Source organism: Chaetodon trifascialis, chromosome 18 (genome assembly GCF_039877785.1).
Source record: "Chaetodon trifascialis isolate fChaTrf1 chromosome 18, fChaTrf1.hap1, whole genome shotgun sequence".
NCBI lineage: Eukaryota > Metazoa > Chordata > Actinopteri > Chaetodontiformes > Chaetodontidae > Chaetodon > Chaetodon trifascialis.
The window spans coordinates 17,739,337-17,762,039 of NC_092073.1; the positions used below are offsets into that span (position 1 = coordinate 17,739,337).

The 22,703-nt window shown below is 41.4% G+C and overlaps 4 protein-coding genes across 5 annotated transcripts; 2 read left to right on the forward strand and 2 right to left on the reverse strand.

The window, feature by feature from the left end:
* The first annotated feature begins 3,989 nt into the window (after window positions 1-3,989).
* myl12.1 (myosin, light chain 12, genome duplicate 1) lies at window positions 3,990-7,010 on the forward strand. Its single transcript, XM_070986228.1, has 4 exons — window positions 3,990-4,059; window positions 5,544-5,743; window positions 5,969-6,130; window positions 6,445-7,010. Exons 2-4 carry the CDS (start codon window positions 5,560-5,562, stop codon window positions 6,615-6,617), a joined length of 519 nt encoding a protein of 172 aa, XP_070842329.1. The 5' UTR covers window positions 3,990-4,059; window positions 5,544-5,559; the 3' UTR covers window positions 6,618-7,010.
* Window positions 7,011-8,445: 1,435 nt separating this feature from the next.
* On the forward strand, window positions 8,446-11,921 carry fastkd3 (FAST kinase domains 3). Of its 2 annotated transcripts, none has more exons than XM_070986656.1 (7): window positions 8,446-8,511; window positions 8,860-10,356; window positions 10,443-10,528; window positions 10,915-11,089; window positions 11,177-11,246; window positions 11,367-11,481; window positions 11,654-11,921. In XM_070986656.1, the coding sequence occupies exons 2-7, from the start codon at window positions 8,889-8,891 to the stop codon at window positions 11,750-11,752; spliced, it is 2,013 nt and encodes a 670-aa protein (XP_070842757.1). In that variant the 5' UTR covers window positions 8,446-8,511; window positions 8,860-8,888; the 3' UTR covers window positions 11,753-11,921. The 2 variants fall into 2 exon arrangements, with proteins under 2 accessions (XP_070842757.1, XP_070842759.1); XM_070986658.1 differs by lacking the exon at window positions 8,446-8,511 and adding an exon at window positions 8,532-8,693.
* A 41-nt stretch (window positions 11,922-11,962) lies between these two features.
* chmp5b (charged multivesicular body protein 5b) lies at window positions 11,963-14,452 on the reverse strand. The gene is made up of 8 exons (XM_070986174.1): window positions 14,300-14,452; window positions 13,538-13,642; window positions 13,163-13,209; window positions 12,953-13,046; window positions 12,799-12,870; window positions 12,592-12,700; window positions 12,364-12,479; window positions 11,963-12,285 (listed from the first exon to the last, which is right to left on the reverse strand). The coding sequence occupies exons 1-8, from the start codon at window positions 14,366-14,368 to the stop codon at window positions 12,235-12,237; spliced, it is 663 nt and encodes a 220-aa protein (XP_070842275.1). The 5' UTR covers window positions 14,369-14,452; the 3' UTR covers window positions 11,963-12,234.
* A 223-nt stretch (window positions 14,453-14,675) lies between these two features.
* LOC139346843 (delta-type opioid receptor-like) lies at window positions 14,676-22,362 on the reverse strand. The gene is made up of 4 exons (XM_070986173.1): window positions 22,171-22,362; window positions 21,560-21,812; window positions 18,617-18,969; window positions 14,676-18,244 (listed from the first exon to the last, which is right to left on the reverse strand). Exons 1-4 carry the CDS (start codon window positions 22,271-22,273, stop codon window positions 17,715-17,717), a joined length of 1,239 nt encoding a protein of 412 aa, XP_070842274.1. The 5' UTR covers window positions 22,274-22,362; the 3' UTR covers window positions 14,676-17,714.
* Window positions 22,363-22,703: the final 341 nt, after the last annotated feature.

Here is a 22,703-nt window from a genome sequence, read left to right on the forward strand (position 1 = left end):
GCAGCTGGCTTAATTTTACAATCTTGATTCAATATCTGTTATTCTTCTAGTGTTTTAAGTCCATTACACAACCGTGATGGTCTTGTTGGCTTTTAGCCGACAGTATGGCATCACTGTTAATCTCTATCAGCTTTTGTCTTGACTTTTTACTGCAGCAGTCTCAGCTGTGACTGTTGCTAACTTTAGCTATGCTATTGTTACTTGCTTCACATACAACAAATACCAGTTACCGTCTCTTTGTCACTCTCTCCTTCGGTCTCACTCTCATTTCTGGAAGTAAACAAATGTCCCCTCTCGTCCCCTCTGCTCATAAACAGCTACTAAAAGCAATACTCAAATAAATCAAAGGCAGATAAAAATACACTACTGAAGCCAATATGATTCCTAATTATTAGTTTCCAAAATAAAGGACTTTCCTGTTTAAATAAAGATTTTTTGAGGCCATTTGGCAGGCCGATATTAATTTATTGGCCACAGATGCTTGGATGTTGTTCTGGAAATTGACTGCAACACAAACACTTAGTAAGTTTCCATGGCAAACATCATGTCAATGAACACCTCCAAGGCCACTGTGTTGATCATTCGTCCTTTTTGGCCCTCACCCACCACCGTCCCACATGACACAATAGTCAGCATGGCAACATACCTGAAATGTTATGGCAGCAATCTGACGTGTAAACCCATTAAAAGAGATCAACACTGAGGAGAACAATATGAGACATTAAGCAGGGTCACATCACTACACGCTGTCGAATGAATATGGGATATATTTTGCAAGTACAGTAGGATATGTCACAAGCCACCCAATAATTTGCCAACATGACTGGTTTGAACCACTACGATTAACTGAGAGACATGACAGATAACGAATCACAGGAAAGCAGCAGTGACTTGAACAGCCTGTCCAGCTGACTCTCAAGCCTTTAATGCTGTAATTAACGTGCATTTTAACTATATTTACTGAACCATTCAACATGTGGGAAATACACTTATTTGCGTAAATGAGAAGTTAGATGAAAAGAAGACTGATGTGAAACTCGTGTCTGTATGGAAGCTATGATGCTACAGCTAGTAGCTGTTATCTTAGATTAGCATAACAACCAAGAACAGGGAAACAGCTAGTTCGGCTCTCTCCAAAAATTGCAAAATGCACCAACCTACACCAGTAAAACTATTAATGAATGTTGAATTAATTCGACAGATAGTAGCTGTATATCTTGCCTTAACATAAAGAGTGGAGACAAAGAGAAAGAGCTGGCCTGCCTCTGTCCACAAGTAATAATATCTGCGTAACAGCACTGCTAATGTTAACTTCAAATCATGTTGCTGAGACTGTAACAAGCAAATGACTCTTAAAAACCATTAATGTCCTAGCTGCAGTATAATTCAAAGTTAGAGATATCTGGATGTGGTGAAATGTCATGTTAATTAATAGTTTTACTAGCCTTTAAGGTGAGGTGAAGCTAAATGAGCTTTTGGTTGTTATGCTAAACTAAGCTAACAGCTGCGAGCTATAGCTTCATTTTTACTGTACAGACATGACAGTGATATCAGTCCTCCTCCAAATAATTATTTATTTTAGTCACCTAAAAATAGCTCTTAGGTTAATACAACCATAAGTCAAAGTGACACATTGTACATATTTGTATGATAAAATCTGTGTATTAATACCATCTAAAGGTAGCCTCCAGGATTAGTGAATATCAATGAATGCCAAAGAATAGCATGCACTCTCTCTGTAGCTTATATCACAAACAACTTGGGCTTTACTCTAATTTGACTATAAGCCCCAGTTACCAAACAGTTGTCACTCAGCTCATATACAGGGCTCTTTTCCTTGTGCATATCTTACCAGGAAAGTGCCAAGATAGTAACCTAATGACTTCATCCCATTGTACTCTATGGTATTTACATGTCACGTGTCACATAAATCAATTTTAACGAGAGTGCTTAACCGTTGTCACCAGTAAATTTCTCCACCTTATAACAAGGATGGTGAAACCTACGCTCAGTTATTGATTTAACAGAAAGAATATCTCTGTATAATCAAATGTATTTCAATGCAATCACCCTGCAGCTGTAAGGCCTACATTTTGTAGACACTTTGTCAGAAAGGCGTTGCTTCAGCTCTGGTGCATTTAAGGCCATAGATATTGCAGGTGTGCATCATATTCAATAATGCTGGTAATATTTTGTCCATTTCTCAATGTACATACACCAGCAGTTTGATTGTCCAAGTGAAGACGGTTGTGATGAATGATATTTGTGTTAGCAGCATGTCACTGTGTTCAGCTGTCCAGGAAATTCCAACTGTATGGACGTCTCATGGGACTTATTAGGACTATTTTTATGTTGTGCTTTGTATGGCTCCCACACAGTAAAGCTGTGTAAATGTTAAACTTAACAGTTCTAACATGAGCAAATTAAATGAGCTCCCACACAGGATTGGGTAACATACTGTCTATTTATGACCTCAATTAACAGTCTACAACGCCACTAAGCAATATAAGGGTTTTCCATGACGCTAGCACACTCTAGTGGATGAAGGTGACGCTACAATACATGCTACAACTAAGTCATTTTGTATATTTAAGTTAGCAGGACCTTCCATGAATATATACAAAGAGATCAACCAAAGAAGATTAAGAAGAAATTTTTTGCTTATACTTTACAAGTGAAATCAATTAGACCTGGACATGAAATGGTTAATGCCTACATATATGAAAGCTGTTGCAGCTGGTAGACCACCACTAATTTTCTTTGAAAGTTTAAAGAAAAGTGGGTTTAACCAATCACACAGTTTTAGCTTTCTCAATCCAACTATAGTAAGTCAGTCATATTACGTTTTGCTTGACAGTGATGTTAGATCATTACACAAAGTGACGTAACAACATACTGAGCTCACAGAGGTAAAAACTCATGTTTGCCTTTCTTTAACAACATTTTAAGACGATAGAGCTCTAGACTGGTGGTCTGTTTGGTTACAACATACAGTAACTGTGAGTGACTCATGGCACATGTTCAACCATTGTGTTATCAATTTTGACTGTGATATGACAGCTGGACCAAAAGGACAGATGTGGCTTGTTTTAACCTGTGAGTCAACAGTTGCACATTCTGTTATCCCTGCAGTGGTAAGCCTCCCTTTGCAGCAATGACCGGGGTACCAACTGTTGTCTGACCCACACTGGGTAGTCACTATCTATAATTATCCATCCTATCAACATTTTTCCCTTTATTGTTTTCGTTTTTGTATATGAGCTTCCCTTTACTTGTCCGTTCCTCCACTTATTTTAACAAGGACTAAGTCCAATTGGGGTTAAAAGTCCCACCCAAGAAGGCAGTATAAAAACATTTTCACAGCAATAAATAAAATACAAATAACACAAACAGGCTAAGGTGATTGGTACATGCTAAAAAAGAGCAAAACTAACACCCAGGTGAGATGCATATGAAGCAATTTGAGTCATCAGAATAAGCAATAAACTATTTTCCCTGACAAACAGCATCAACTCAGATTGCTTTTATTTGCATCTGATTTGCAGAATGAATGCAATAGCAAAAGCATTTGATATTAAATAATAATTTTCTCAGATGTTTTCCTTATTGGTGGCAACGCCCATTTTTTCCCACGGTGATAATTTATGCTTTACCTCGCCGTAATGCACAATGTAAGGGATGCATTCTTCCTTCCCTTAAAAGGGCATATCCAGGAACGTCTACGCAGGCAAGGGAGCGTTTGTGGAAGTTACATTTAATCCACCGGGGGTGTGAAGGTACATTGTGTATTTTATTACTTCAAATGATAATAACTAGGATCTGTTTTCGAATAGAATTTAGTAAATTATAAACTTCGGTGTAGTATTCATATCTAATTAATGCATGTATTTTTTTCAGGCGTGTAACAACGGTTTCAAACTCAATGACACCCCTATTTTCCTCAGTTGGTTTGTTCTGACCGTTCTGTGCGGAACCCAACATTATTATCAGGAAGTGAAGGGCGGTGGTTGAGAAAAAGAGCAGCACCGGGCTAGCTTGCAAGTATCGGGTCGTTGACAGGTAAGCCTGAGTTTCACCTCTATTATTCTGTCTACCACAGTTAGCTACATTATAAATACTTTCTTATGAGGATACAATACAACTTATGTCTTAGGAAGCGGTTATAGTGCCATTTTGAGTTTTCGGTTGATGATCGCTTTGAAAACACGGCTAACTGTTAGCTGCGCGGCTAATGGTTCGACAGCTAACGTAATGATACTGTGATAAATCGACGGCTTATTAGCGGGGGCATTTTAGACTTGCAAAGTTAATTGTTATCTTATCGAATTGAAAATCCACCCGTGAGTCTGGGTAACTTAAGCGGCTGCTCGGTGTTTGCAGTGGGCTTACATCCACAGCCGTAGGCACACTTTTTATTTTATATGACTCAAGCTAGGCCGCGGATCATTAAAACTGTACGTACTTAACAGTCTCCTAGGAGTTCAAAAATAGTACTAAAATCAGGTCGTTAGACAAATAAACATAGGAATAAGTTGAATATTTTAGATGTTAACTGTTGGCTTGCACGGTTTGCAAAGTGCGCAACACAAGCAAACGCAAATGTCACAATAACGTCAGATTATTTTCTTACTAGGATCCCTTCTCTGCATATTTTGACTGTACTGTACGATCACATTTATAGTGTTTCTTTTAAACCTGGAACAGTAAATCTTTGTCTAAAAATTTCAATAATAAACTAATTATTTGCTGTTGTCGGTGTCTTTGATATGAGAATTTGCAGCTTTTCGTTGTAAAGTTGCCTACAGTCTTTCAGAACTTGTGATTGGCCGTTTATGCAACAAATGGTTGAATATTAAAATTATGGGCAGTTCAGTTCATAAGTAAAACAGTTATTGGTTGCAGCCCTAACTCAGATTATTAATATTCCACTATATCACTGTACTTGTCGGCCAGTCTGGTTGAATCCATTTTCCATCAACACCCAGTGGGAAAGTCACGAGTTATCTGTCAACACAAAGATGTGAATGTAGGATGGTTTAAATCTCCATTCGAGACATTGCCTGATAAGGGCATCTGTCCTCACATCAGTAGTTTTCCTGCCCTTAGTGTAGGCAGTGAGCTGATCAACCTAGAAAGATGAGGAACATTTCCATTTATAGCTCAGTGAGGACACCACACTGGGGAAATCGCTGCCAGAGGATTTAAATACTCTGCCACTGAGTTCTGGGCACGAATGGCAAAATCGTATTTGGACTAATGACACAATCTATTTGACCTTTGATCAGACTGTCTCCCTGTCTATAAGGGGTCATTCATCTTGTCAAGCCTTTACTTTCTCATTTTCTTCTACTGTCCCTACTGTTGTTCTATATCATTGTAGGTAAGGAAGGGCTGTCTTAACATTAAACACACTGCTCGTATGAAGGGAAGGATGCAAATATACAGTCAGTCACTCAAACTGAACCGTTGTAAGAACAGTGTTGTACTTTAAGGAGTATTTACCTTTTCTAACAGCGTGTGTATATTTTGGTCTGTTTCCGCAGGTATAAAACAGTAAAAATGTCGAGCAAAAGGGCTAAGGGAAAGACCACGAAGAAGCGCCCTCAGCGCGCCACTTCCAATGTCTTCGCCATGTTTGACCAGTCTCAGATTCAGGAGTTCAAGGAGGCCTTCAACATGATTGACCAGAACCGTGATGGGTTTGTGGACAAAGAGGACCTTCACGACATGCTCGCTTCACTGGGTGAGTCAGAGTCTCTGAGGATGAGCTGATCCTACATGTCACGAAGAGGCTGTAAACAGTTCTGCGATTTAATCATGTGGGTGTGTGCCTATGCTGTTTGCTGTCTGAAAACTAGTTCTACAAGTAAACATATCTAACTTTTAATGTCACTCATACTTAAAACAACTTGTGCAGTCGAACTCTTCAGATGAATTTAAAGTGTACTGTACCTGTGTCTTCATACAGGAAAAAATCCAACTGATGAGTACCTGGAGGCCATGATGATGGAGGCTCCTGGACCCATTAACTTCACCATGTTCCTCACCATGTTTGGGGAGAAGCTCAATGGCACAGACCCTGAGGATGTGATCAGAAATGCATTTGCTTGCTTCGATGAGGAGGGGACAGGTAAATTCTGAATTTCTTTCAAATAATGGACATAAAAAAATCCCAGTTTGCTCTAATAATAGCACAGCTAGTCATTTCCTTTCAGCTGTGAAACCTTTACCAATGTAAAGATGACCTCAATAAGATCATTTTATTCTTTTTTAATTGAACAGATTGATTGAAATTGCAGCTGTGTTTCGAAGCTGTTTCAGATAAAGTTGCCTTGCCTAAAATGGTAATTGTATCATTGCGAGTGAGGAATTTCTTCAGGAGATTCTGATGTTGATTCAGGCCGTCTTAGCCTTCTTATCTGATTCGACTGTCTTTCCCCTCAGGATTCATCCAGGAAGATTACCTCAGAGAGCTGCTCACAACAATGGGCGACCGGTTTACAGACGAGGAGGTGGACGAGCTCTTTAGGGAGGCCCCCATTGACAAGAAAAACAACTTCAACTATGTGGAGTTCACACGCATCCTAAAGCACGGTGCCAAGGATAAGGACGATTAAAGAGCCATGCCAGCAAACTCCTCTCCACCCTCTTCGCCTCTCCTGTCAGCTCGATCTCCGTGCTGCATGTCTCAACCCTCCAGTATAAACCCCATTTTAAACAAACCAAAGCAATAACTATCCACTCTTATTTGTTGTGAACTTCCAGTGTTGCCATATGCGCACATCTCTTAATAAGAAGAAAAGTCTCCAGTAGGTTGTCAGATGTTTTTCAGTCATGTAAAGATGTGAAGTGGCAGCACCTTGGAAGCTCTAAGGGATAAATCTTTGCAATCCATGAGATCGGGTTTAGCTGAATTTTTACATTTTATAATATAAACTTTTTGAATAAAGCCCTCTATCAAGTTGTACTCTGCTGACTGTTTCCCGTCTATAAATGACAACTGAAATAAGTGTTGCATTATTCTGTCTTTTGTTCCCCCTGTGCAATAACTAAAATGCTTATGGACCATTTGTCCCTCCTCAGTCAAGTCTTGACTAGTCTGCTCTCCCTTCTCACCAAATTCAGTTAACGTGCACAGACTCGCACCAGCTGAATTCTTCTTGGAAAAAGCATTAATATGAGCACAAACAGGGAAACTGCCCAAGCACCATACACACCTGAATATAAAAAATCTTACCTAACAGACCTGTGAGGACACTTGAGTTACCAAACAAGCCTGATAATCCATCCCATGACTGAATCAGGTTCCATCGTATTTAGCAGCAGGCGCAGTGGTGGAAAGGAAGTACATTCACTAAAGTGTTGTACTTAAGTATATCCTATGTGTGTTATGTTACACTCCCCTAGATTTCAGAGGGAAACATTGTACTTTTTACATTTATGTTACTGTTAGGATTTACTTTGGTTTTACATACAAAACATCATTCATTGGTATAGATTTAAGTCCCCTCATACCCACACAGGTAATTTCAGTTATGTTGCTGATTAGATCAACTCAGATTGGAGTAGAGGGCAGTCCTTGAAGTCCAGAAAGATATTTTTTATATTGTTGCATACAATTATTGTGAGTATTAAAATATTTAAGATACACAATTTGGAGCTTGAGGGCTCCATAATTTAACACTTTGAATGTGGTTGTTTGCATAGTTAGTTCTTTTACTTTTGATACTTGAAAGTACATTTTGCTGGTAATACATAGGCATTGTTACTTTTAGGATCTGAGTACTTCCACTATGGACCAGGATGCTTCTCAACTTTTAAAGTGCTGTTTGAGTGCACCCTGTTAATGGTGGCCTGTGGTGGACAAGAATTACAGCACAGTCAAATTGCAGTCTAAACGACGATGATAAGGGGAAGGGGTTTTGTAGGGGTCTTTAGTTGGAGTGAGGGACACATTTGTACATTGGAATTTGACTTACTGGTTATATCGCCCCCTAGTGTATGAATATTGTATGAACGTTTGAAACTGCGTCATGCTGCCTCCATGTGCTGTCTGATAAGACACCACCTGAAGTTCCTCGGAGTTGAGAGCTAACTAAAAAATACTCGGTATGGTGATGTGGAGGTCGTATGAACATTTCTGTGATATCCTAATTTATCAGAATGGAAAATTTGAGTAGTGAAGTTCACGGTAGGGGTTTAGGTGACGATAATGGTAACGTTGCGTGTTTTAGAGCTAAAGTTAATAAGAATTAGACAACACCTCCCTGTAGTATAGGTCAGCTCTTTCGTTTACTCCTGTGCAAGCATTGCGTTGATTATCTAGCAATATTTCTGTTGCACGATCAATTTTATTTCCCATCAAAAAATCGAAAAGGTTGAGAAATCGTTCTTCAACTTCAGAAACACAGACTTACGAGGTGCATTGAAAGCCTCGCGAGCCTTACGGAGTCACGTTTGGACGCCTCATCGTCCGGTTCCGCCACCGTTTGCTGTTGTCGGAAAGTTCGGGTATGATTTTTGTCGGGTTCATCTTCTCATTTGCTATTTATTTATCACTGTGAGTCAAAGCGTTAGTCTTAAAAAAACAAAAACAAACAAACAAAAAACGCTAGTCAGAGCAGTACGACACTTGTAGGCTAGCCATGAAGCTAGCAGCTAAGTAGCTAACGTTAGCTAACAGCACGCTCAAGGTTGGTTAGTTAACATCAGAGGGGAGGGTCTGAGTCCTCCCACTACCCGTAGTTATGTATTTCGGTTTGGTTACATATTGTGAATCAATGCGTCGTCCTCGAACAAGTCCTTAGAGATCTTTTAATTTTTATTGTTGTTTATTAGTTTTTCTTCTTGCTGTTTCAGCTGGGCATGACCTGTCCTGTTCCAGAGTCATGGCTCTGAAGCTGATCCAGAGATTTCCGCAGCTCTGGCAGTTCGGGATTCAACGTTACCCTCCTGTTGGACCCGTTTGCCCCACCAGGCTCCTGAGTACCAGTAGTGCGGGTCAGCAGGTATGTGTACCTTGCCTGTGTACCTCAGCTGGCGGCTGCATCCGGAGCCGGGACTGCAGGAGGTTCCAGCCTGACTGCGAGAGAAGGACCCTGACCACCACCATCATCAGGGAGCCGTGCTTCGTCGCCAGCAGCTCTGTCGGACTCCACAGAGATTCGGGACCTCGGTTCCGTCTGACCCAGCTGCACCGACCCACGGCTGCAGAGGAACAGGTTTTCCAGCAGCGTCTGAAGAGCTGCTCCTCATCCCGGCAGGTGTTCGCACTGCTACGCTCAGTGGGGATTATGTGTGACACCATGGCTGCAGCAGCGCTTCACCGTGTGGCCGACCTGGAGCAGGTGGGTAACTCTCTGAGGGATCCCACAGTGCTGGAGAAGGACACCATCATTGCTCTGTGCTTCCAGCTGGAGCAGGAGTCTAAGCGGCTGACAGATGCTGGGCTGGTATCAGCTCTCCTGGCTTGCACACGCCTCTTTTTGGATCCGTGGAGCACGCTGATGGTTCGGCTGGTGTCTGAGAGCCAGGAGAGGTTAGACAGAGGGCAGATGACTGTGGGCCAGCTGTGCACACTGGGCCAAGCGATGCTGGCTATAGATGGTCCTGAGTGTGTGATGCTGGAACAGGTGATGGAGCAAATCCAGAAGCAGAAGCCTGCCCAGTGGAGCCTAGTAGATCTCATTGCTGTTTATAGATTACTGCAAGGTGGTGTGGTACAAGATAGAAAATACCAGGACCTGTTGAATGCCATGCACACCCACGCTGTGACTGTTACCACCCGCATGGATCCTGCAGCCGTCAGCGGGGTGCTCGGTGCTCTGGTGATCCTGCATCAGACGCAGGCCATGCCTCTTGTGATCAGCCTGTGTAAGCAGGCCGTGCGGCATGTACGTCTCTTCACTGATGACGAGCTCACCGTTGTGCTTGGGGCCCTTATGCACTTTGGCCACAGCGATCATTACTTTGTGGAGGCGATGGAGAGGTATGTGCCCACAATGGCCTTCACCTCCCATCCAGAGACGGTCACCAAGGTGATTCAGTTCTTTGGCCGCAGGAACATCCTGTCCCCGCCCGTGTGTGACGCTATCGCAGAGAGCTTCGTGTACCGAGCAGACGACTACAACACCAGCCAGGTAGCCAGGCAGATCATGGCTCTGGGTAAGCTCGGGTACCTTCCGCCCAACGCCAGCCAGCTGTTCAGGAAAGTTGAGGCCATCCTGCACTCACGCTTTACACACTTCCAGCCTCGAACGATGCTCTCTCTGCTTCACTCCTGCACCCTGGTGGAGAGGTTCCCCGTTAACTTTGTCTCCAAAGTTTTCAGCAGTTACTTCCTCCAGCAACTGCAAGGTAAAGCATCCTGTCAGACACATGCAGTATCATCCTGATTGTCCAAACAACTGACAAAATAACTAATATAATCGACTGTGTTGCAGAGCAGGGCAAAGGGATGGACCAGATCACCCTGGCACAGCTGACCCAGCTCTACATGACTCTGAAGTTGGAGTGTCCTTTCTATCAGGTAAAATATGTGAAGGTTGAATATGTTAAAGATGAGGCCAGTCCAACAGGATTAGTACACAGTCAGAAACCTGAATACACACCCTCTTACTTAACATCATCAGCCTGAGAGGTTCAGTGAATTCCAGTCATCTATGTTAAAACCCGTACAGGCTGAGTGACTTTGCATTTCCTGTAGTGACTGTAGATAAAAACCTTCATATTTTTGATGAACTAACCTGTAAAATTTCACATGTGTGTGAATTGTCAACTTCAGGCATCAAATATGGTTAAAAATGTATTTGTTTTTATCTTGCCAAACAATATATTTCATGTTTTCCCATTCAAAGGACAATAGAAAGCAAAATGGATCTAATCAGATGAATGAATGCATGTGTGTGTCTTCAGGGTCCCAAACTCCTTTCCAAGTATCACATCAAGTCTTTCCTCATTCCCGGACGCTCCCTGGAGACGCCAGTGGACGTACAGCTGTACAACTCTGTGAAATCTGGACTGGAGAAATTTCTCGGGGGTCGTTCGTACTTTGGATCCAAAGTTCTGACGCCGTACTGCTACACACTCGGTAACATACGCACGAGAGCTGCCAATCTCCTGAATGCTTCCTGTCGACTGCCTACCAAAGGCTTAACATTTGTTTTTGCTCCTGTAGATGTGGAGATAAAGCTTGATGAGAAGGGATACGTGCTTCCTGCCAGTTACAATGATGAGGTGCACAAAAGGTAAATGGTTTTATGCATTATATGTATAAGGCTGAATGTTACGTTCATGTTTGAGAGCTGGATGGTCAAGAGGAGTGATGTAACAGGTCTGAACACACTGCTGTTTGCTGTGTGTTACAGGATAGCTCTCTGTATTGATGGACAGAAGAGGTTCACTTCAAACAAAAGACAGCTGCTCGGAAAAGAGGCCATCAAGCAGCGACATCTGAGGCTGCTGGGATATGAAGTTGTTCAGGTTAGACCCTCACTTTCATGTTTTTGAGAGTCAGCCAGATGTTAGGTCTGTCCATTTTGCTACATGGCTCATAAACTACAACCTTTGGGACTGTTTTGCCCATTTCTTTTTCTGTTAACCCGTCAGCTGTTTGTTTTTATTAAATGACCGAGTAATTATTTTTTCCTTCCAGATTCCTTTCTATGAATTTGAAAAACTGCAAAACAACAACAGCGTGGTGGAATATCTGCACAGGAAGATCTTCCCTCAGACTTACAGGCTGAGCTGGTGATGATGAAGATAATCTTCCTCATGCGGATGTGCCATCAGGGGTCTTTACTTTTGTCGATACTTTTCGGAAAGAAATCAATATTTATTTTTTTAAATCACAGTTGTTTCCAAATGCCTGTTATTGGCTATTATTTGCCTGCTTAACTTAACAATAAAGTGACTTTTGTACAAATGATGAATTTCGAATGACTTAAACGCATCACACAAAATTAAGAATCATTTGAAAAATAGATTTATTCTGTTCTTGGCAACTCAACGCTGCAGAAACTGTACAAAGTTAAGAGAGTCCCGATTACAACAATCATCTCAGATACGTATGACATTAGCTAACTCAGAATAATAATCAGAATTTAGAGTTCCCATCATTCATTGGACAGGGCTTTGATTTTCAAGGCTGCACTCTAGGGCTGGGAGTGTCAGTTGGATAAATATAAAAAAGGCTATGATACATAGAAAACCAGCGCCAGTGCTCTCATCGCTCCTTTATGTAGCAGGAATCTGAGGAAGGCCAAACTCGTCCACCAGAACGCCGTCCTGAAACAGAAGGAGAAGAGTGCTCATTAAAGACAGCTCTGTAAACTAATGAGAAAAGTCCTAAAAACTGTGAAGTACCCTGTTTGTTGACTGCTCTCCAGGCAGGCCCTCTGGGATGGAAGGAGCTGATGAAGCCTCATCCAGGTAGGAGCTGTCATTGTCCATCAGGAACTCGTCTCCCAGCGCATCCAGCTCTGTGGACACATGCATAATGAGGAATTAAAGGTGGTTTCCTGTATCAAAGTTAAATTTTATGTAAACCATATAATCCTGAAAAAAATCCAGTCGTTGGAGTATGTTAGTGACCTGCTTCCAAGTCGTCCTCATCGATTTCAGGGGTGCCATAGCTCCTGCTCATTGCCTCCTGGATTTCATTGGCGTCCTCCATCATGTCTTCCAGCTGATCTTGAAGATCCTGCACATTAAAAGAAAATATATCTCTTAACTGCTGACTAATCGCCAACATTAGATGACCCTCCTGTTGAAGTAAATCTGTAGCCAAGAAGCAAATACCTCAATCTTGTCGATCTTCACATTCTTGTATGCTTTCTTCATGTCTTTGAGGCCGGTTTTCATGGCGTCAACCTATAAGGAAAAAGCAAATGTTACCAGAAAGCCACACTTTCTTCAGGTATTATCACATCTGGCAGATCATTTTCTGTCTTACTGTAGTTTTAGTGTCTTTCAGGGACTGGATAGTGTAGTTGGCTTGTTCCATGTTGAACGACTGCTGCATGAGATTATCTCTCTGGCCCTCGTACCTGGAAGATATAATGGTGAAACACAGTTAGACTCACATAACTGCGAATGATGAGGAAAATGTTCAGAGGGTTTATTTGTCATGTTGTAATGATACAAACACTTTGGCTTTACTTACATTCTCTTCTGCTTCAGGACTCTCATAGCCTTTTGCTTGACCATGTTCTAATAAATGAGAAAAATGACGGAGAACACTTCAATGATACCAAATGATGATCGACATGAACAAGTAAACAGGACACAAGTGTATCATGATTAAGGCAGAATTACTAAACAACAACGGTGTGTCAGATTCACAGTTTTGTTTAAAATTCTTCACTTTAATTAAAATTTTGCCCGTTTTCGACTAGATTTTTAAAAAGATGTTTTTAAATGTTCGTTTGTGAACGCTCACTTGAAGCTCATACATGAACTGAATGGACTTCAGCTGTAAAGGACTTCGAGAGCGGAGCTCTTTTTTTGTTTTACTGCAGCATTGGACAGGAAGTCTCACCTTTGAGGGCCCGTCTCTCATCTTCTTCATCTGATCCTTGTATTTCACAAGTTCAGCATCTAGTCTGGCGATCTTCTTGTCAATGGACTCTGCCCGACCATCGACCTTAGATTAGAAAACAGAGAACAGGACATCAACTCTGATCATAACATATTGATCACAACAGTCGGATAATCTCTATAAGGCGAAAAGTGCAGGGAATGCCTTTCTCTTAGGTACACATACACAGTATCTTAAGTGAGGCTAATGATGAACCATTAAACATCCCATATCATCTGTTTTTTTTTCTCCACCCCAGGAAGCTAATAATAGCTCTGCCCAGACAAATAACCTGAATAACTGGTTGATGTCAGTCATTTTACTGAAAGCCTGGTATGGTTTCTGCTGCATGCAGATTAAATAACTCAAATTCCTCCTCAAAATGACATAATGCTGATTCATGACCTGAACAGACGGACCCATTGTTTTGTTTAAATACCTTGTTTATCGACTGACCCGATCAATACATTGTGTTAGGTAAAAATGCCCAATGGGTTAATCCTGTCTGCTATCAATAACGTCACAAATGATTAATACAGACTAATTGGCTCGTTTATTAAGACGACATGGTAGTTAAATATGACAGACTCTGACCTGTTTTCTGCTCATAAAAGTTAGCTAGCAGTTCGCTAGCTAACAGTTAGCTAACTGAGGCGAGAAGGGGGTCGGTCTTTGTTTACTCACAAGACAGCGTTGAAAAAGTTCCTTCAGGATTATACTTACACTTCCTATGCAGTCCGTGAGGTTCGGCGGAGGAGCTTTGGGCTTCGAACTGCCAAATATACGGTTCATTTTGGCGAAACCAGGGGTTTTAAAACTCGAGAAAGCTGCGTTAGTTCGCTGTCACGGTCCGCCGTCCATCTGAGGGAAACACCCGGAAGAGGGAATTTGAGGTGACGTCACTCAGTCACGTGATCACGACTCCCTCAGCCTCGCCCTCTTAAATGCTCAGATGTTCATTGTTAGGGTGGAGTCGATGGTTAAACGTCTTTAATGATTCATATATTTTATTTATGCCCATTATCACAGCTCTTTCTCCTTTGCTCGAGGTTATAAACTGCTTTCTCCTTTACAAAGTCATACAAACAGTCATACAGATGCAGAAAGACACTGTTTAATGCTGTTTTCTGTGTTACAGACAGTAACAGACAGTGGGGAATCTGTACATTTAACATTTATAGCAGTAAACCAACTATATCCGAACAGAAACCTATTTACATCTGGCAAAAGCTATAACATGCATGTGCTAACCTCACCACAACCATGACATCATGCTGCTAATGTAGTTTGACTGATTTTCTTTAATTTACATGGTGTTACCTCCAGACATCCTATTAAAGATAAATACAATGAATCAAAACCCAGATTATAAAGTGATTTACAAAAGGTATCACATGAAAAAAAATGGATGGAGCACAGAAAAGTAACATGAAGAAATTAAGTTACAACTCAAATAAAGTCAAGAATAAAATAAAATAAAATCAGGATACACTCTTAGATTGATGTCTGTTTTAATAATATTGGGGTAGGTTGTCTTTTTCCTTATATAAATGAAAGTACTAATTACTTTATCAATTCTCAAATGAGTCATTTATAGTCTGTAATGCCAGAAATGATATTGCAAAGTTTTAATATTGCTTATCTTCATTTGAGGCTGGATTACCAATGAGGCAAAGCAGGCAATAGCTCTAGGGCTCCAGACCGACAGACCCCCAAGGGCCCCTGACACCATTCAGTTGACTGTGTGTCACGTGATTTGTACTGTTTTGAGTATGGGGAGAAAGCAGTGATGATGTGGGCCTTATGGTGGTTCCTACTTTATGACCTGATCTTGTGGCCCAGTTTTAAAGAGGGCCCCTATATTTAATTTGTATTGATCTGAGGTGGAGAAAAGCAAGCAAATCTTTGCATAAGTGTAACTATGACCAGTGGATGTTTTATTAATTGCTTGTTTATTGATAAACAATGAATTTTCTCTTGATTGGACAGACAGCTAATAATGTAAACGCTAATTAGGACGACTGTGGTGAACCATCTGCTGATGTTCACTTGTGTAAATGCAACTGTCAATCACAGGGTTTATTTATTTATCTTTTACCAGACCCCTTGTATTTTAGTAATTACATTTTCCTTCCTCTGGGGGGAGCTGCTGGCATTCAGTAAAACACAAAATCTCCACCTGCACCCATTAAAACTCATCTCTGTGCAGAAAAATCACATAAACACTAAAACTTGTTCTATCAAAGAAGCGACGGTTTCATTCTGCTGAAATGAAACACTCAAAAGTAATGATGCAGAGCAAAGACAGACAGATATTTCTGGCAGCATCTGAGGAGAGCACCACGCACTACACTTTCCAAATTAAAATTGACATACAAGCCTGAGAGAAGAGGATCAACGAGGATTCGTGAAACTTGCTTTAATATTAAGCACTTCACACACAGGATGATCAATACACCTCCTGCTCGACCAAAGCCAATATACAGCAGCAGCTTTAAACAGTGAGCACAGACACTGCAAAACAAACAATGGTGTCTCAGTCACAGTGTCCTTTCTTAGAATAATCGCGCTTTTTTTGTTGTTGTCTTGTAGCAGAAATCTGTGTTCTAAATATTTCATGGCAGTATACATGATGTACTTGTTAACAACACAAGTTTCTCCAAACCCACAAAACTCTAGTTTAGGGACATGAGTGTTTATGGAAATAGATTTTATTACTTAAATGTTAGCTGAAGTTCTCCTTTAATGAGATATATGACTTCTATGTTTATATAATACAGAGTCTATTTGCAGTACATTCAAAATAACAGCACAGTCCATCAAGCATATAGGCTGCCGATGTTACATTATTTACTATCATAGCAACAATCATGCTACAAGTACAATATATTTCAGTGATGTCTGTGCAAAGGTTGTTTTTTGTCATCTTTACAAAATACTATCATACTGTACAGTTGACAGAATAAACTGTATTCAACAATGTGCTTAACAGCTTGTTTAAACGGCTATTTGTGTTTTCAGATTGCACTGATTGAACATTTCTCTACAGCAACAGCATGAGCGTTTCAATAGGCCAATGCGTTTCATGGTAAAAGCCATAAACAGCACTTGATGATGGAATTATACACCATGAATTGAACAACTTATCAAACTGGACACAACTCCAGAGTCAAAGCTGATAGAGAGCCCTCTGTCAAATATTAAATGCACATTCAAGTCCAGGATTTTCCCTTTTAACTTCTCTCTGCAATAAATTGCTTTGATGCAACTGCGTGCAACTTATTTTTTTGTGTGTTTACCTCAGAGCGGCTTCAAAGTCCAACATGAGTCAGTTCTCTCACATTGTAGTCAGGCTGCACACTCCAGACTCTTCACAGAGGTGAAAAGGGCTTTGGCGCATATCTGCTGTCAGTGATTCATGCAACGACCACTGACACGTTAACCGCATACGAAAACTATGCATGACGTGCCGTAGGACCCCATTCAGTCGTCATTACTGAAATCCTTTTCCTCTGATGCAAGGCTGTGTTATCCTGGACTGTTAAAGGCACGTTTGGCAATAGGAAAAATCAAAGGAGGAAATGACAGGAATCTTAAAATTTCAGACAGACATAAACAAAATACAACAGAATTAGCATAAAATAGTGCTGCAACAAGAATACTGTATGAAACTTGAGCCAATAATGTTTACATTTTACAGTCTCTACTTTTTTTCACTAAATTGTCAACAATTTTCCTGAAGAATTTCGGCATTATATTCTCATTACCACTTATGCAGCAATGTTTGCAAAATGCCACATGGTTTTCTGATTGCTCACTCATAAACTTCTTCCTGCCTCTTCATATAATAAATGCATAACTTTTAAAACAAAAGGAAAAATATGAATCAGTGACAACAGTCACAGCAAAGGGGAAGTGTTTTTGATTCCATGTGGATTTATGGAAAAGATGGAAAGCAATTTATGTGTAACTTATAGTTGATCTCTGAAATGAAATCATATCAGTGTCGGCACGCAAATAAATCATCTTCTGTGAACTGAGTCAAACCTATCTACATTGCTGATGTGACATGGGTTAGGCCCAGGTCATGTGAGTCTTCCTTTCCAATGTGGGAAATTGAAGACAGTTCCACTGCTAGTCATGTGGGCTTACTAGTCCCATCAGGGTTCTCCAGGGGGACAGCGGCTTCTCGCATGGCGCTGGTGGCTTTCTTGCTCCCCGACACCTTCTCCCCCCTCAGTTTGGCCGAGAGGCAGAAGTCTTTGAAGCAGCGTTTGAAGTTCTCATCCAGAAAGGCATAGAGGACTGGGTTGAGGCTACTGTTTGTGTAGCCCAGAGCCACGCAGAAGAAGTAGGCGGCCATGATGGCGGTGGTTTCGGGCACGCTCACGAGCGCCTTGACCAGGATGAAAATGTGAATGGGCGTCCAGCAGACCACGAACACTGCCACCACTACCACCACCAGCCGCGTGATCCGCCGCAGGTTACGGTCCTTTTCCCGTGAGCCAGACAACATTCGGACGCTCTTCAGCCTCAGGACCATGAGGGAGTAGCACACGGTGATGATGAGCACAGGCACGACGAAGGCAAAGACGAACACACATATCTTCATCAGTGTGTCCCAGTACACGTACGGCTCTGGGAACTGTAAGGCACACTCAGTTATGTCTGCAGGAGCAAAGGAGAGAGGGAGGGAGAGGATGTGAATTAAGCGATGAAGTGCACTTGAGCTTTATCATAAATAAAACTCCACTTTGTGCCTTTCTGCCATCACTTTAGCAAGATGTCATGGAACAGCTAATCTGCACTCAAACAGGAATATTTTGCTCTAAACTCTGCCTTTTTTTTCCCCGCCATCATCTGTATTCAGGAAGGATGACGCATGATGTGAGGCTAATGAAAAACTCTGCACTGATGGACTTGATAGAATATATTTCTGCTCTTAAAATATTACCAGCGCATACTTCAAGTGCATGTCACAACTTAAAAAATTGGCTGAAGCTTCTCAGCTCGGAAAGGAATGTGAGAGCACTTTCTCACCGCTCTTCGTCTGGGTGCCCCCCAGAACAAAAGCAGGTATCCCTGCGGCTGAGGACAGGATCCAGATACACACATTGATCATCTTGGCTTTGATCGGAGTGCGGAAGTCCAGGGCTTTCACCGGGTGGCACACAGCCACATAGCGATCCACACTCATCATGGTGAGAGTAAAGATGCTGGTGAACATGTTGTAGTAGTCGATGGAGATGAAGACCTTGCACACCACCTCACCGAAAGGCCAGGTGTTCAACAGGTAGTCTGTGCTCTGGAACGGCATTGTGGTGGTGACGAGGGCATCAGCGAGGGCTAAGTTGAAAATGTAAATGTTGGTGGCTGTCTTCATCTTTGTGTACCTGTTAAACATGCAGAACAGAAGTTTGTCCTATAACAGTGAGGGGGATAGAGGTGACCAGAGCTGCAGCCGTATACTTGGCTGACTTTTTAAAAGGTTTCTCAGCTCATTTCAAATTATACACTGTGCATTAGACTACACTGCTTCCTTGAATAGGTAATGTGATTTCTGTGACTTACACTTCATTGTTATGTATAGTATGCTGCTGATTGCAGGTCACGCATAATCAACTTGTTTTCACTTCATTAAATTATAATAGCAGTAATAGAAAGCAGTAGAGGATGAGCTTTATAAAATATAATTAAAATTTTGAATTTTTTTTTAAACCAGTGGTAATGCCTACAGAATGTAATGAAGCACTGAGATTAATATAAGATGTTTCAGAACTACCTACTCTGATTCATGGTGACTGGCCAATATTTCTGTGGCTCACAGGAAGTGATGCATTATTTATTTTTATTTTTTTTTGGTTATAATAAAAATTCTGAACATCAGCAACAAACTTGTGGCCACATAAGTTTCACTGCAGGCACCAGGCTGTTCATTGTCTACTGTCATTAAAGTTGCAAATGTGATTCTTAGAGTAGATCTATTGTGCCAAGTTATCATGTAGAGCATTTAAAAAGCCTAACTTCTTTCTCTTTGCATTAAAATCCTTGGACAAAATCATACATGACAATATGGCAGGACTGATAACCTTAAACCTTAAAGCAATAGTTGACAGTTTGCGAAATATACTCATTTGCCTTCTTGCCACACGTTAGATAAGAGGACTGATACCACCTTAATGTCTGTATGTCAAATATGAAGCTACTGTCAGCAGCTGATTAGCTTAGCTTAGCATAAAAACTGGAAACAGCTCTGTCGAAAGGTAACAAAATCGTATTAGCACCAGCACCAGTGTTACGCTAACAAGCTGCTAGCTGTAGCTTCATATTGAATGGACAGGCATGAGAATCAATATCAGTCATCAAATATCAATCTTTCCAAATCTAAATTCAAAGTGTCTCTCACAAATTTTCAAACTATTCCTTTAAACATGCATTAACAGGGTTTTTTTATGCCACTTGGGAGCAGTGTGAGCTTGTGAAGGTGTTTTGACAATCATGTTAGCAAACAGTTAGCCAGAAAACGCTAGCGTTCCCATTTGTGTTTGTCCACCTGCCAAATGAATGTCCAATATTCACTTCCTTTAAGCTCTGTTTTACTGTCCACCAACTCCTGAGAGAAATATCTTGCTCTTTAGCTGCTTAATGCTCCACCATGCTCACCAGCTAGTCGCTAACTTTGCTAACTTGCTAGCAAAAAATAGGCTAAACCAAAACAATGAGCTGAAAGATCAAAAATGGAAGTTGTTTGATGATTATCTGCGGGTTAATCTCCCCGAGCGACACCTTTCACAGTACATGTAGTCGTTAGATCCATTAATACAAAGCTATTGACTAGAACAATAGTTTAGAGCGCTTACGTGTGAGGTTTGCTTACTTCTAGTTCATAGCTCAATATCTAACGTGTCTATTGTCTTTGTAAGAGCCTGGATGAGTGTAATTTCAGATACTTGTTTGCACTAAATCAACACAAAACCTCTTTTTACTGTCCTCCGGGGAGCAACTAAACAGTAGAACATGCAGCATTTTCAGGAACTGAAGTGATAAAAGTGGTTTCTACCGACAGGCGACGCAATCAGTCTGATTTGAGGTAATTGTTGTCTATGGACCGAAGCATACTGGACGGCACTGCTGCATTTCACATTACATCAGAGCTGATTTGTTGCTCCCGCACACCATAAATAATACCCAATGAGGAGCAAGCAGGCTATCAGCTTGATAAAGCACCGCTGGTTTCAACTCTGATTAATATCATGCCCCCAGACGCAGCAAGATTTATAGAATATTGTTATTATATTTTGGGGGTCTTGAGGGTTATTAGATCTATAAAAATGGGCCACTTTGAAGGTTTCTGGCACTTCTCATCCACTGAAGGAGGCAGAATCGATTCTACAATGCCGTATTTCACACATTAAATGTTGCATTAGAAATGACATTATTGATATCAACCCTTTAAACTAGTTTTCTGAACTCCACTTTTCTACAAAATTCATACATATTTTGTCCCTGCATTTTACATGCACATTACATGCTTTGGGTGAGCTGTCTAAGTGGGCTTTAGTGCAGTATGTCTCTCTGTGAAGGATCTGTCTCTAATGAGCATCAAAGGACATCAGATACATTGAGGAGAACTATGACATAGACCAGATGGCCCTAGAGGTCACTGCGAAAGCCAGTGGCTTTGCCTCAAGTAATAACATTTACAGTGACTCTGGAGAAACACATTGCTCCACCTGGACCTCTGTTGTTTTCTGCATTTCTAAAAACACATGGCATGATTAGGCTTCCCACATGTGCCGAAGAGATTAGATCCCTCTAACTAAAGTTGTTCTGCTACTTTAAATCACAATAAAATGATATTGCTATATAAGCGTACAGTGTATATCTTGCATAGTGGACACCCCATAGACTTGTTGCATTTGCCTTTATGGTAATATAACAGAAAACATGGCTGCATGCTTACTTTGTTTTACATGACCTTACCTGATGATCACATACATGACGAGGCAGTTGCCCAACAAGCCGACCACAAACACCACAGAGTAGACTGCAGTGATGATGGGGATGATGGGGGACATGCCCTCCTGCTCCCAGCCATCATCGGGGGTCACATTACGACTGTCTGAGTATCCGGACACCCAGGCTGAAGAATTCACTGAACAGTCCTCCAGCAGCGTGGACAGACACTTATTTTCTTCTTTGAAAATTTCAACCGGAGTGCTTTCCATGCTGACACCTGTTTAATGGGTTAATACGCAAAAAAAAAAAAAAAAGCTTCAAAATAAGACCCCAGCGGATAAACTGGACAGAAATAATGCTTATATGCAAATAAGTGGTGTAGGTGGGCAAAAACGGTGACATCGAGGCAGAAAAGCGCACGTGAAAAGCCACTAAAATCCTGATTAAAATGAAAAGAATACATCATGAGGTTGCTGCAATACCGTGACAGCCTTACAAACTTCAGTTCGGCTCCGGAGCCACTTGTAGATCATGCAAAACATAGTCGGAAATAAACATACAGGAGCTCCAGCCGTTCAGGGAAAAACGCGCACTGTAAACACATCACTGTAATGTGAAGCTCGCAGGTTACTCACCTTGATCGACACAAATCAGCGGACGCAGCGTGTTAAATGTAAAACGTATTCTCCCAGTTGTGATTGGGGTTGTTGTGTTGCCTTGGTGAAGCTTACAGCTCATCAAAGTTTGTGGATGGCTCTGCGCGCCTGGAGAGGAGCAGCAGCGGCTTTGCGGACACTCGTGCACACGCACTGATGGAGAGGTGGCGCGCAGTCAGGCTAGACCCACCACACACGCGCGTTTGTTTCCGTCACATGTGGGGACATTACCCTCATTTCCTATAGACTTACCATAATCCTAAGACAAACATTAAGACATGTCTTCACTCTAAAATGTAGTGATTTTTGTTATGGGGTTCAACATTTTGGTCCCCACAAAGCTAATGGACCCCACACCGTGAGTGGGCTTCTGGCGTTGGGACCTCATAAATATAGAAAAACAAGCGCGTGCACACACACACACACACACACACACACACACACACACACACACACACACACACAGAGCCAACCATCACCCAAAATATGAGATGACAGAGTGATGACAATCT

Excerpts from the sequence above, each read along its gene's own strand:
- myl12.1 (XM_070986228.1), top strand. The coding sequence starts at position 5,560 with ATGTCGAGCAAAAGGGCTAAGGGAAAGACCACGAAGAAGCGCCCTCAG. Across the intron at positions 5,744-5,968 it reads CGACATGCTCGCTTCACTGG|GAAAAAATCCAACTGATGAG; the intron begins GTGAGTCAGAGT and ends GTCTTCATACAG. Across the intron at positions 6,131-6,444 it reads CTTCGATGAGGAGGGGACAG|GATTCATCCAGGAAGATTAC; the intron begins GTAAATTCTGAA and ends CTTTCCCCTCAG.
- fastkd3 (XM_070986656.1), top strand. The coding sequence starts at position 8,889 with ATGGCTCTGAAGCTGATCCAGAGATTTCCGCAGCTCTGGCAGTTCGGG. Across the intron at positions 10,529-10,914 it reads TGGAGTGTCCTTTCTATCAG|GGTCCCAAACTCCTTTCCAA; the intron begins GTAAAATATGTG and ends GTGTGTCTTCAG. Across the intron at positions 11,247-11,366 it reads AATGATGAGGTGCACAAAAG|GATAGCTCTCTGTATTGATG; the intron begins GTAAATGGTTTT and ends TGTGTGTTACAG.
- chmp5b (XM_070986174.1), bottom strand. The coding sequence starts at position 14,368 with ATGAACCGTATATTTGGCAGTTCGAAGCCCAAAGCTCCTCCGCCGAAC. Across the intron at positions 13,643-14,299 it reads TCACGGACTGCATAGGAAGT|GTCGATGGTCGGGCAGAGTC; the intron begins GTAAGTATAATC and ends TTCTAATCTAAG. Across the intron at positions 12,871-12,952 it reads TGAAAGACACTAAAACTACA|GTTGACGCCATGAAAACCGG; the intron begins GTAAGACAGAAA and ends TTTTCCTTATAG.
- LOC139346843 (XM_070986173.1), bottom strand. The coding sequence starts at position 22,273 with ATGAGCTGTAAGCTTCACCAAGGCAACACAACAACCCCAATCACAACT. Across the intron at positions 21,813-22,170 it reads GCTGATTTGTGTCGATCAAG|GTGTCAGCATGGAAAGCACT; the intron begins GTGAGTAACCTG and ends CCCATTAAACAG. Across the intron at positions 18,970-21,559 it reads GTCATGTATGTGATCATCAG|GTACACAAAGATGAAGACAG; the intron begins GTAAGGTCATGT and ends CATGTTTAACAG.